General features: G+C 54.2%; 1 protein-coding gene across 1 annotated transcript; it reads left to right on the top strand.

The window, feature by feature from the left end:
- Positions 1 to 4,160: 4,160 nt before the first annotated feature.
- LOC121342202 (protein-tyrosine kinase 2-beta-like) lies at positions 4,161 to 11,204 on the top strand (the record flags this gene model as incomplete). The annotated part of the gene is made up of 4 exons (XM_041416432.1): positions 4,161 to 4,397; positions 6,685 to 6,863; positions 8,828 to 8,915; positions 11,101 to 11,204. Coding segments are annotated over exons 1-4 (608 nt in total), but the record flags the coding sequence as incomplete, so codon positions are not given.
- Positions 11,205 to 12,162: the final 958 nt, after the last annotated feature.

A 12,162-nucleotide genomic window follows, 5' to 3' on the forward strand; every position in this document is an offset into this window, starting at 1 on the left:
CTTTGGGACATGGAGATGTCGCTCTGGAGGTGACAGGGACATGGAGATGTCCCTGAGGAGGTGTTGGGGACACAGGGATGGCTCTGGAGGTGACAGGGACACGGAGGTGTCCCTAAAGAGGCGTTGGGGACATGGAGATGTCACTCTGGAGGTGACAAGGACATGGAGGGGTCAATGTAGAGGTGTTGGGGACATGGAGGTGACACTCTGGAGGTGACAAGGACACAGGTGTTGCTCTGCAGGTGATGTTTGGGACACAGATTTTGGTGTGCAGGTGACAAGGACAAAGAGAGAGCTCTGGAGGTGACAAGGACATGGAGATGTCCCTGAGGAGGTGTTGGGGACAGGGAGATGTCACTCTAGAGGTGACAGGGACATGAAGGGGTCGATGTGGAGGTGTTGGGGACACAGGGATGGCTCTGGAAGTGACAGGGACATGGAGGTGTCCCTGAGGAGGTGTTGGGGACAGAGATGGCTCTGGAGGTGACAGGGACACGGAGGGGTCAGTGTGAAGGTGTTGGGGACAGGGAGATGTCACTCCGGAGGTGACAGGGACATGGAGGTGACCCTAAGGATGTGTTGGGGACAGGGAGATGTCACTCTGGAAGTGACAGGGACATGGAGATGTCCCTAAAAATGTGTTGGGGACACGGCCATGTCACTCCGGAGGTGACAGGGACATGGAGGTGACCCTTAGGATGTATTGGGGACCGGGTGATGTCATTCTGAAGGTGACAGAGACATGGAGATGACCCCAAGGATGTGTTGGGGACACGGCCATGTCACTGTGGAAGTGACAGGGATACGGAGGTGTTGGGGACCCAGGGATGGCTCTGGAGGTGACAGGGACACGGAGGTGTCAGTGTGAAGGTGTTGGGGACACGGCCATGTCACTAAATCCATCCCGGGGCTCCCAAATCCCAGATCTGGGGGTCCCAAATTCCTCCTAGAATTCCCAAATCCCATTCAGGGATCCCAAATCTGGGGCTCCCAAATCCCAAATCTGGAGCTCCCAAATCTGGGGCTCCCAAATCCAATCCTGGTGTTCCCAAATTCCACCCAAAGCTCCCAAATCCCTTTCGGGGCTCCCAAATCCCACCCGGGGCTCCCAGATCCATCCCGGAGCTCCGAAATCCCATCTGGGGCTGCCTAATCCCAAATCTAGGGCTGCCAAATCGGGGGCTCCCAAATCCTTCCTGGAATTCCCAAATCCCATTCAGGGCTCCCAAATCCCACCCAAAGCTCCCAAATCCATCCTGGATTTCCCAAATCCTTCCTGGAATTCCCAAATCCCAAATCTGGGGCTCTCAAATCCCACCCGGGGCTCTCAAATCCCACCCGGGGCTCCCAAATCCCTTTCAGGGCTCCCAAATCCCAAATCTGGGGCTCCCAAATTCTAGTCCTGGAGCTCCCAAATCCCTCCTGGAATTCCCAAATCCCACCTGGAGCTCCCAAATCCTTCCTGGAATTGCCAAATCTCAAATCTGGAGCTCGCAAATCCCATTCAGGGCTCCCAAATCTGGGGCTCCAAAATCCCTTCTGGAATTCCCAAATCCCACCCAAAGCTCCCACATCCCAAATCTGCGGCTCCCAAATCCCTCCTGGACCTCCCAAATCCCTCCTGGATCTCCCAAAATCCATCCTGGGGCTCCCAAATCCCAAATCTGGGGCTTCCAAATCCCACCCAAAGCTCCCAAATCCTTCCTGGAATTCCCAAATCCCAAATCTGGTGCTCCCAAATCCCATTCAGGGCTCCCAAATCCCTCCTGGATCTCCCAAATCCCTCCTGGAATTCCCAAATCCAATCCTGGTGTTCCCAAATCCCACCCAAAACTCCCAAATCCCTTTCAGGTCTCCCAAATCCATCCCGGGGCTCCCAAATCCCAAATCTGGGGCTCCCAAATCCCTCCTGGAATTCCCAAATCCTCGGCAATCTCAGGATTTGGGATCCTGTTGGATCCCGGATTTCGGGATCATCCCGATCCCCATCCCGGTTTTTTTTTGGGAATGGGGGGGTTGGGCTGTGTCCCCTCCGGGCGCGGCGACGTTTTTGGGCGGATTTGGGATTTTTTGGGGTTTTGTCGCCTCTGAAAATGAAAGGGGAAAATGGGGCTGGGTCGGGTGGGGGTGGGGTCACCACGGAGGGGGTGACAGTGACAGGGAGGTGGCACTGTGGGGGTGACAGGGACACAGAGGTGGCACTGTGGGGGTGACAATGACAGGGAGGTGGCACTGTGGGGGTGACAATGACAGGGATGTGTCACTGTGGGGGTGACAATGACAGGGAGGTGGCACTCTGGGGGTGACAGGGACAGGGAGGTGGCACTGTGGGGGTGACAGGGACAGGGAGGTGTCACTGTGGGGGTGACAATGACAGGGAGGTGGCACTGTGGGGGTGACAGGGACAGGGAGGTGTCACTGTGGGGGTGCTGCTCTGCGGGTGATGTTGGGGACACAGATTTTGCCGTGCAGGTGACAAGGACAAAGAGAGAGCTCTGGAGGTGACAAGGACATGGAGATGTCCCTAAAGAGGTGTTGGGGACATGGCAATGGCTCTGGAGGTGACAGGGACATGGAGATGTTGGTTTGGAGGTGACAAGGACATGGAGATGTCCCTAAAGAGGTGCTGGGGACAGAGGGATGGCTCCGGAGGTGACAGGGACATGGAGGTGTCCCTTAGGATGTATTGGGGACCGGGTGATGTCATTCTGAAGGTGACAGAGACATGGAGGTGACCCCAAGGATGTGTTGGGGACAGGGAGATGTCACTCTGGAGGTGACAGGGACATGGGGGTGTCCCTTAGGATGTATTGGGGACCGGGTGATGTCATTCTGAAGGTGACAGGGACATGAAGGAGTTGATGTGGAGGTGTTGGGGACAGAGATGGCTCTGGAGGTGACAGGGACACGGAGGTGTCCCTAAAGAGGTGTTGGGGACATGAAGATGGCTCTGGAGGTGACAGGGACATGGGAGTGTCCCTAAAGATGTCTTTGGGACATGGAGATGTCGCTCTGGAGGTGACAGGGACATGGAGATGTCCCTGAGGAGCCTTTTTCCCCATTTCCCTTTTTCCCCTTTCCCCTTTTCCCTTTCCCCCCCTTTTCCCATTTTTCTCTTTTCACCCTTTTTCCCCTTTTCCCTTTCTCCCTTTTCACTTTTCCCACTTCCCCTTTTCCCTTTTCCCTCCTTTCCCCTTTCCCCTTTCCCCTTTCCCCCTTTTCTCTTCCCCCTTTTCCCTTTCCCCCCCTTTTCCCAATTTCCCTTTTTCTCCATTTCACTTTTCTCCTTTCCCCCTTCACTTCTGCCCTTTTTCCTTTTCCCCATTTCACTTTTCCCCTTTTCCCCTTTCCCCCTTTCCCCATTTCCCTTTTCCCTTTCCCTTTTTTCCCCTTTCCCCTTCCCTCTTTTCCCTTTCCACCCTTTCCCCATTTTCCCCTTTCCCCCCTTTTCCCCCTTTTCCCCCTTTTCCCATTTCCCGTTTCCCCCTTCTCCCCATTTTTCCCTCTTTTCCCCCTTTCCCCCTTTCCCTTTCCCCTTTTTCCCCTTTCCCTTCCCTCTTTTCCCTTTCCCCTTCCACCCTTTCCATCCTTTTCCCCTTTCCCCCTTTTCCCTTTTCCCCATTTCCCCTTTGTCCCTTTCCCCTTTTCCCTTTCCCATTTCCCTTTCCCTTTTCCCCCTTTCCCCATTTCCCCTTTTTCCCCTTTCCCCATTTCCCCTTTTCCCCTTTCCCTTTTTCCCTTTGTCCCTTTCCCTTTTTCCCTTTTTTCCCTTTTTCCCTTTTTTCCCCTTTTCCCCCTTTCCCCCTTTCCCCCTTTCCCCATTTCCCTTTTCCCTTTCCCTTTCCCTTTTCCCCCTTTTCCTCCTTTTCCCTTTTTCCCTTTGTCTCTTTCCCATTTCCCTTTCCCCTTTTCACTTTTCCCCTTTTCCCTTTTCCCCTTTTCCCCTTTCCCCTTTTTCCCCCTTTCCCCCTTTCCCTTTTTCCCCCTTTCCCCGTTTTCCCCCTTTTCCCTTTTTCCCCCTTTCCCCCTTTCCCCCTTTTTCCCCTTTCCCCCTTTCCCATCCCCCTTTCCCTTCCCCTTCCCGTTCCCCCCGACCCCGCGGGTGCGCCATTCCCGCAGGGAAGGGATGCTCCTCTCCTAACGCCCCGGCTGTCCCGAGGATGAGCGCCGTTCCCGAGCCCCTGGCCCGGCCCCGCAGCAGCTCCTGCCGCAGCCTCTCCGGGACCCTGGAGGCCATGGGAACACCGGAGACGGATCGGGATCAGCGGGATCGGGATCCCCGGGACGACTGGGACCCCGAGGAGACGCAGATCCTCAAGGTTTGCTTCTACAGCAACAGCTTCAACCTGGGCCAGAACTTCAAGCTGGTCAAGTGCTCCATGGCCACCGAGATCCGGGTAGGTGGGAAAGGGGTCGGGAATTCGTTCGGGGCTGGGAATGGGAGTTCGGGGCTGGGATTGGGAATTTGAGGCTGGGACTGGGAATTTGGAACTCGGAATGGGAATTCGGGGCTGGGAATGGGAATTCGGGGCTGGGATTGGGAGTTCGGGGCTGGGATTGGGAATTTGGGGCTGGGAATGGGAATTCAGGGCTGGGAATGGGAATTTGGGGCTGGAAATGGGAGTTCAGGGCCAGGATTGGAAATTCAGGGCCAGGATTGGGAATTTGGGGCTGGGAATGGGAATTCGGGGCTGAAAATGAGAACTTGGAGCTGGGAATGGGAATTTGGGGCTGGGATTGGGAATTCGGGGCTGAAAATGAGAATTTGGGGCTGGGAATGGGAATTCGGGGCTGGGATTGGGAGTTCAGGGCTGGGATTGGGAATTCGGGGCTGAAAATGAGAATTTGGAGCTGGGAATGGGAATTTGGGGCTGGGAATGGGAATTCGGGGCTGGATTGGGAATTCGGGGCTGGGATTGGGAATTCGGGGCTGGAAATGGGAATTCGGGGCTGGGAATGGGAATGTGGGGCTGGGAATGGGAAATCGGGGCTGGGATTGGGAATTCGGGGCTGGGAATGGGAATGTGGGGCTGGGAATGGGAAATCGGGGCTGGGATTGGGAGTTCGGGGCTGGGAATGGGAATTTGGGGCTGGGATTGGGAATTCAGGGATGGATTGGTTGGATCCAGCTCCTTCCAGACGCGTTTCCCATGTGGTTGAGGAACACCCAAGGATGGTGGGATTGGGAATTCGGGGCTGGAAATGGGAATTTGGAGCTGGGAATGGGAAATTCAGGGCTAGGATTGGGAATTTGGGGCTGGGAACAGAAATTTGGGGCTGGGAATTGGAATTCGTGGCTGGATTGGGAATTTGGGGCTGGGAATGGGAATTCGGGGCTGGAAATGAGAATTTGGAGCTGGGAATGGGAATTTGGAGCTGGGAGTGGGAGTTCGGGGCTTGGATTGGGAATTAGGGGCTGGGAATGGGAATTCGGGGCTGGATTGGGTGGATCTGGCTCCTTCCAGCCGCGTTTCCCCTGTGTTTGAAGAGCGCCCAAGGATCCAGGGAATGCTTGGAGCCGCTTCCTGATCCCAAAGGGGCTCCAGGAGAGCTGGGATTTGGGAAAGGGCTGGAGGGCCAGGAGCCAGGGAATGGCTTCCAGTGGGAAAGGGGAGCTTGGGATGGTGGGATCTTGGGAAGGAATTCCCGGCTGGGCTGGAATTCCCAGAGAATCCCTGGCGGCGTCCCAGGAAAGCTTGGATCACCCCGGGATCGTGGGATTGAAGGTCCATGGATCCCATCCCAAACCATTCTGGGATTCTGGGATCATGGGCATTCGGAATCCATCCCCAGGGATTTTTGTGGAATTTTATGGGGATGGAAAAGGGAAGGGAGATCCGAGATTCCCAGTGAAGCCCCTGGATCCCGAAATTCCTTCTCCAGGAGGAATCGGGATGGGGCTGGATCCAATGCCAGGCTGGGAGAGCTGGGAATGTGCAGCTGGATCAGGGAAGGATCCAGGGAATCCTTGGAGCCTTTTCCAGAGGGGCTCCAGGAGAGCTGGGATTTGGGCAAGGGCTGGAGGGCCAGGAGCCAGGGAATGGCTTCCAGTGGGAAAGGGGAGCTTGGGATGGTGGGATCTTGGGAAGGAATTCCCGGCTGGGCTGGAATTCCCAGAGAATCCCTGGCGGCGTCCCAGGAAAGCTTGGATCACCCCGGGATCGTGGGATTGAAGGTCCATGGATCCCATCCCAAACCATTCTGGGATTCTGGGATCATGGGCATTCGGAATCCATCCCCAGGGATTTTTGTGGAATTTTATGGGGATGGAAAAGGGAAGGGAGATCCGAGATTCCCAGTGAAGCCCCTGGATCCCAAAATTCCTTCTCAAGGAGGAATCGGGATGGGGATGGATCCAATGCCAGGCTGGGAGAGCTGGGAATGTGCAGCTGGACCAGGGAAGCATCCAGGGAATCCTTGGAGCCTTTTCCAGAGGCTCCAGGAGAGCTGGGATTTGGGCAAGGGCTGGAGGGCCAGGAGCCAGGGAATGGCTTCCAGTGGGAAAGGGGAGCTTGGGATGGTGGGATCTTGGGAAGGAATTCCCGGCTGGGCTGGAATTCCCAGAGAATCCCTGGCAGCATCCAAGGAAAGCTTGGCTCACGGGTCACCATTTCATCCCCTTTCCCACCCAAACCCCCGATCCCCGCCCTCGCCCCATCCCGGTTTTTCCCCCCTTTTTTCCAGGAGGTGATCCGCTCCATCCTGGCGAGCGGGCGGATCGGGCCGGACATCCGCCTCTCCCAGTGCTACGGGCTGCGCCTCAAGCACGTCAAGTCCAACGAGATCCACTGGCTGCACCCGCGGCTGACCGTGGGCGAGGTGCACAGGAAGTACGAGCGCCTCCACCTGCAGGCCGAGTGGAGGTGGGACACACCCCCCGGGGGGCACCCACCCCTTCCCCGCGTCCCCTCGGAATTCCCGGGGCCGGGAACGGCGGCCTCGCCGATCGGCGTCGGCCACGCTGGTCCCAGTTCCAGATGCGCGGCTTCCAAATGGAAACGGGAGTTGGTTGGGTGTTGGTTACGTATCAATGGAAAATGGCATTTTGGCAGAAGATGCATTGGGGTTTTTAGCTATAAGGGCGTGTTTATGGTAAAGAGGTTAATTGCCTTAAAAATTTGAAAAAACGTGGGACAGTAGAGATAATTTCCAGATATTTGTCTTCAAAATGAAAATTTCAGAGAGTTGGTTGGTTGTTGGTTACGTATCAGTGGAAAATGGCATTTTGACAGAAGATGAATTTGGCTATAATGGTGTTTTTATGGTAATGAGGTTAATTGCCTTAAAAATTTGGAAAAAATTTGGGACAGTAGAGATAATTTCCAGATATTTGTCTTCAAAATGAAAACTTGAGAGAGTTGGTTGGTTGTTGGTTACGTATCAGTGGAAAATGGCATTTTGACAGAAGAAGAATTTTGGCTTTTTGGCTATTAGAGCGTGTTTACGGTAATGAGGTTAATTGCCTTAAAAAGTTGGTAAACAATGGGGCAGCAGAGATAATTTCCAGATATTTGTCTTCAAAATGACAACTTGAGAGTGTTGGTTGATTACTGGTTACGTATCAATGGAAAATGCCATTTTGGCAGAAGAAGAATTTTGGCTTTTCAGCTATAATGGTGCATTTATGGCAATGAGGTTAATTGCCTTAAAATTTGGAAAAAAAATTGGGACAGTAGAGATAATTTCCAGATGTGTGTGCTCAAAATGGAAACTTCAGAGAGTTGGTTGATTGTTGGTTATGTATCAATGGACAATGGCATTTTGGCAGAGGATTAATTTTGGCTTTTCGGCTATAAGGGTGTTTTTATGGTAATGAGGTTAATTGCCTTAAAAATTTGGAAAAAAGTGGGACTGTAGAGATAATTTCTAGATACTTGTCTTCAAAATGGAAACTTCAGGGAGTTGGTTGATTGTTGGTTATGTATCAATGGACAATGGCATTTTGGCAGAGGATTAATTTTGGCTTTTCGGCTATAAGGGTGTTTTTATGGTAATGAGGTTAATTTCCTTAAAAATTTGGAAAAAAATGGGGCAGCAGAGATAATTTCCAGATATTTGTCTTCAAAATGGAAACTTCAAAAAGTAGGTTGATTATTGGTTACGTATCAATGGAAAACAGCATTTTGGCAGAAGATTAATTTGGCTGTAATGATGTTTTTATGGATAATGAGGTTAATTGCCTTAAAAATTTGAAAAAACGTGGGACAGTAGAGATAATTTCCAGATATTTGTCTTCAAAATGGAAACTTCAAAAAGTAGGTTGATTGTTGGTTACGTATCAATGAAAAATGGCATTTTGACTAAAGATTAATTTTGGCTTTTCGGCTATAAGGGTGTTTTTATGGTAATGAGGTTAATTGCCTTAAAAATTTGAAAAAAAGTGGGACAGTAGAGATAATTTCCAGATATTTGTCTTCAAAATGGAAACTTCAAAAAGTAGGTTGATTATTGGTTACGTATCAATGGAAAACAGCATTTTGGCAGAAGATTAATTTGGCTGTAATGATGTTTTTATGGATAATGAGGTTAATTGCCTTAAAAATTTGAAAAAAAGTGGGACAGTAGAGATAATTTCCAGATATTTGTCTTCAAAATGGAAACTTCAAAAAGTAGGTTGATTATTGGTTACGTATCAATGGAAAATGGCATTTTGGCAGAAGATGAATTTGGCTGTAATGGTGTATATCAATGGAAAACGGCATTTTGGCAGAAGATTAATTTTGGCTTTTCGGCTATAAGGGTGTTTTTATGGTAATGAGGTTAATTGCCTTAAAAATTTGGGAAAAAATGGGGCAGCAGAGCTAATTTCGGACCCTCGGATCTGCAGGTACGACCTGCAGATCCGCTACCTGCCGGAGGATTTCATGGAGAGCTTCAAGGAGGACAGGACCACGCTGCTCTACTTCTACCAGCAGGTCAGGAGCCCCCTCCCCGAATTCCCGGCATTCCCGGGATTCCCGAGGTCCCAAGGTTTTGTCGGCTTGGGGTGGCGGTGGTGGCGACGTCCCGCTGCTGGGAATGGGCAGCGGGGATGTCCAGGGATATTCAGGGATGTCCAGGGACATTCAGGGACATCCAGGGACGTCCAGGGACATTCAGGGATATCCAGGGATGTTCAGGGACATCCAGGGATAGTCAGGGATGTCCAGGAATATTCAGGGATGTCCAGGGACATCCAGGGTCATTCAGGGACATTCAGGGATGTCCAGGGACGTCCAGGAATATCCAGGGACATCCAGGGACATCCAGGGACATTCAGGGAGGTCCAGGGACATTCAGGGAGGTCCAGGGACATCCAGGGATAGTCATGGATGTCCAGGGACATCCAGGGATAGTCAGGGACATCCAGGGACATCCAGGGACGTCCAGGGATGTCCAGGGGTATCCAGGGATATCCAGGAACATCCAGGGACATCCAGGGATATGCAGGAATATTCAGGGACCTCTAGGGACATCCAGGGATATTCAGGAATGTCCAGGGACATTCAGGGATATTCAGGGACATTCAGGGACATCCAGGGATGTTCAGGGACATCCAGGGATAGTCAGGGATGTTCAGGGACATTCAGGAATATTCTGGGACATTCAGGGACGTCCAGGGACATCCAGGGACATTCAGGAACATCCAGGGATGTCCAGGGGTATCCAGGGATATCCAGGGACATCCAGGGATATGCAGAAATATTCAGGGACATCCAGGGATATTCAGAGACATTCAGGGATGTCCAAGGACACCCAGGGATATCCAGGGATATTCAGGGATGTCCGGGGACATCCAGGGACATGCAGAAATATTCAGGGACATCCAGGGATATTCAGAGACATTCAGGGATGTCCAGGGACATTCAGGGACATCCAGGGACGTCGAGGGACATCCAGGGACATCCAGGGACATCCAGGGACATTCAGTGATGTCCAGGGATAGTCAGGGACATCCAGGGATATCCAGGGACGTCCAGGGACATCCAGGGACATCCAGGGACATTCAGGGATGTCCAGGGACATCCAGGGACATCCAGGGACGTTCAGGGATGGGCAAGGGTGTGGGCAGTGCCAGCATCGCCTGTCACCATCCCTGTCACCGTCCCTGTCACTGTCCCCTGCTGCTTTGCCCTGTCACCATCCCTGCCACCAATCCCTGCCACCCATCCCTGTCACCAATCCCTGTCACCAATCCCTGTCACCATTCCTTGCCACCAATCCCTGTCACCATTGCCTGTCACCCCTCCCTGTCACCCATCCCTGTCACCATCCCTGCCACCAATCCCTGCCACCCATCCCTGTCACCATCCCTGTCACCATCCTTGCTATCATCCCCTGCCATTGTCCCCTGTCACCAATCCCTGTCACCATCCCTGCCATCAATCCCTGTCACCATCCCTGCCACCATTCCCTGTCACCATCCATGCCATTGTCCCCTGCCATTGTCCCCTGCCATTGTCCTCTGTCACCAATCCCTGTCACCATTCCCTGCCAGCATCCATTGCTGTCCCCGTTGTCCCCGCCAGTGTCCCCACAGTGACGCGCTGTCCCTGGGTGTCCCCACTGTCCCTGTAGTGTCCCTGCGGTGACGCGCTGTCCCTGGGTGTCCCCACTGTCCCTGCAGTGTCCCTGTGGTGACGCGCTGTCCCCGGGTGTCCCCGGGTGTCCCCGCTGTCCCTGGGTGTCCCCGCTGTCCCCGCGGTGACGCGCTGTCCCTGGGTGTCCCCACTGTCCCTGGGTGTCCCCGGATGTCCCCGCTGTCCCCGGGTGTCCCCATTGTCCCCCGTTGTCCCCGCGGTGACGCGCTGTCCCTGGGTGTCCCCACTGTCCCCACTGTCCCCGCTGTCCCTGCAGTGATGCCCTGTCCCTGCTGTCCCCCGTTGTCCCCACGGTGATGCGCTGTCCCTGGGTGCCCCGGGTGTCCCCGCTGTCCCCCGCTGTCCCCACTGTCCCCGCGGTGACGCGCTGTCCCCGGGTGTCCCCGCTGTCCCCGCTGTCCCTGCGGTGACGCGCTGTCCCTGCTGTCCCCCGTTGTCCCTGTGGTGACGCGCTGTCCCTGGGTGTCCTGGCTATCCCCGGGTGTCCCCACTGTCCCCGCGGTGACGCGCTGTCCCCCAGCTCCGCAGCGAGTACATGCAGAGCTACGCCAGCAAGGTCAGCGAGGGCATGGCGCTGCAGCTGGGCTGCCTGGAGCTCAGGTACGGCTGTCCCCTGTGTCCCCTGTGTCCCCCTCTGTGCCCCCTGTGTCCCCTGTGTCCCCTGTGTCCCCTGTGTCCCTTGATGTCCCCTGTGTCCCCTGTGTCCCCTGCCCCTTGTGTCTTTTTGTCATTTTGTCCCTGTGTCCCTTTGTCCCCTTGTGTCCCTGTGTCCCATTGTCGTCATGTGTCCCCTGGCCCTGTGTCCCCTTGTGTCCCCTGGCATCCCCTTGTCCCTTTGTGTCCCTGGCTCTGTGTCCTCTTGTCCCCTTGTGTCCTCTTGTTCCCATGTGTCCCCTGGCCCTGTGTACCTGTGTCTCCTTGTCCCCTGTGTCCCCCATGTCTCCTTGTGAACTTGTGTCCCTCTGTCCCTGTGTCCGTGTGTCCCGGTGTCTTTGTGTCCCCATGTCCCTCTGTCCTTGTGAACTTGTGTCTTTCTGTCCCTGTGTCCCTTTGTCCCCATGTCTCCCTTTGTCCCCATGTGTCCCTTTGTCCCCATGTGTCCCTCTGTCCCTGTGTCTTTGTGTCCCTGTGTCCCCTGTCCCTGTGTCCTTCTGTCCTTGTGTCCCCATGTCCCCTGTCCCCATGTCCCCTGTCCCTGTGTCCCCTGTCCCTGGGGACACGGGGGGACATTGGGACATGGGGACATGGAGACATGGAGGGACATGGGGAACATGGGGACGTGGGGGACATGGAGGGACATGGGGGCATGGGGACATGGAGGGATGAGGGATGTGGGGACACGGGGCCATGGGGACATGGGGGACATGGAGGGACATGGAGGGACATGGGGGACATGGAGGACATGGAGGGACATGGAGGGACATGAAGGGACATGGGGGACATGGAGGACATGGGGACATGGGGAATGGGGGACATGAGGAACATGGAGGGACATGGGGACATGGGGAATGGGGGACATGGAGGGACATGAGGGACATGGAGGACATGGAGGGACATGGGGACATGAGGACATGGAGGGGCA

This window comes from Onychostruthus taczanowskii, unplaced genomic scaffold (assembly GCF_017590055.1).
Source record: "Onychostruthus taczanowskii isolate IOZ18803 unplaced genomic scaffold, ASM1759005v1 scaffold511, whole genome shotgun sequence".
NCBI classification, from domain to species: Eukaryota; Metazoa; Chordata; class Aves; order Passeriformes; family Passeridae; genus Onychostruthus; species Onychostruthus taczanowskii.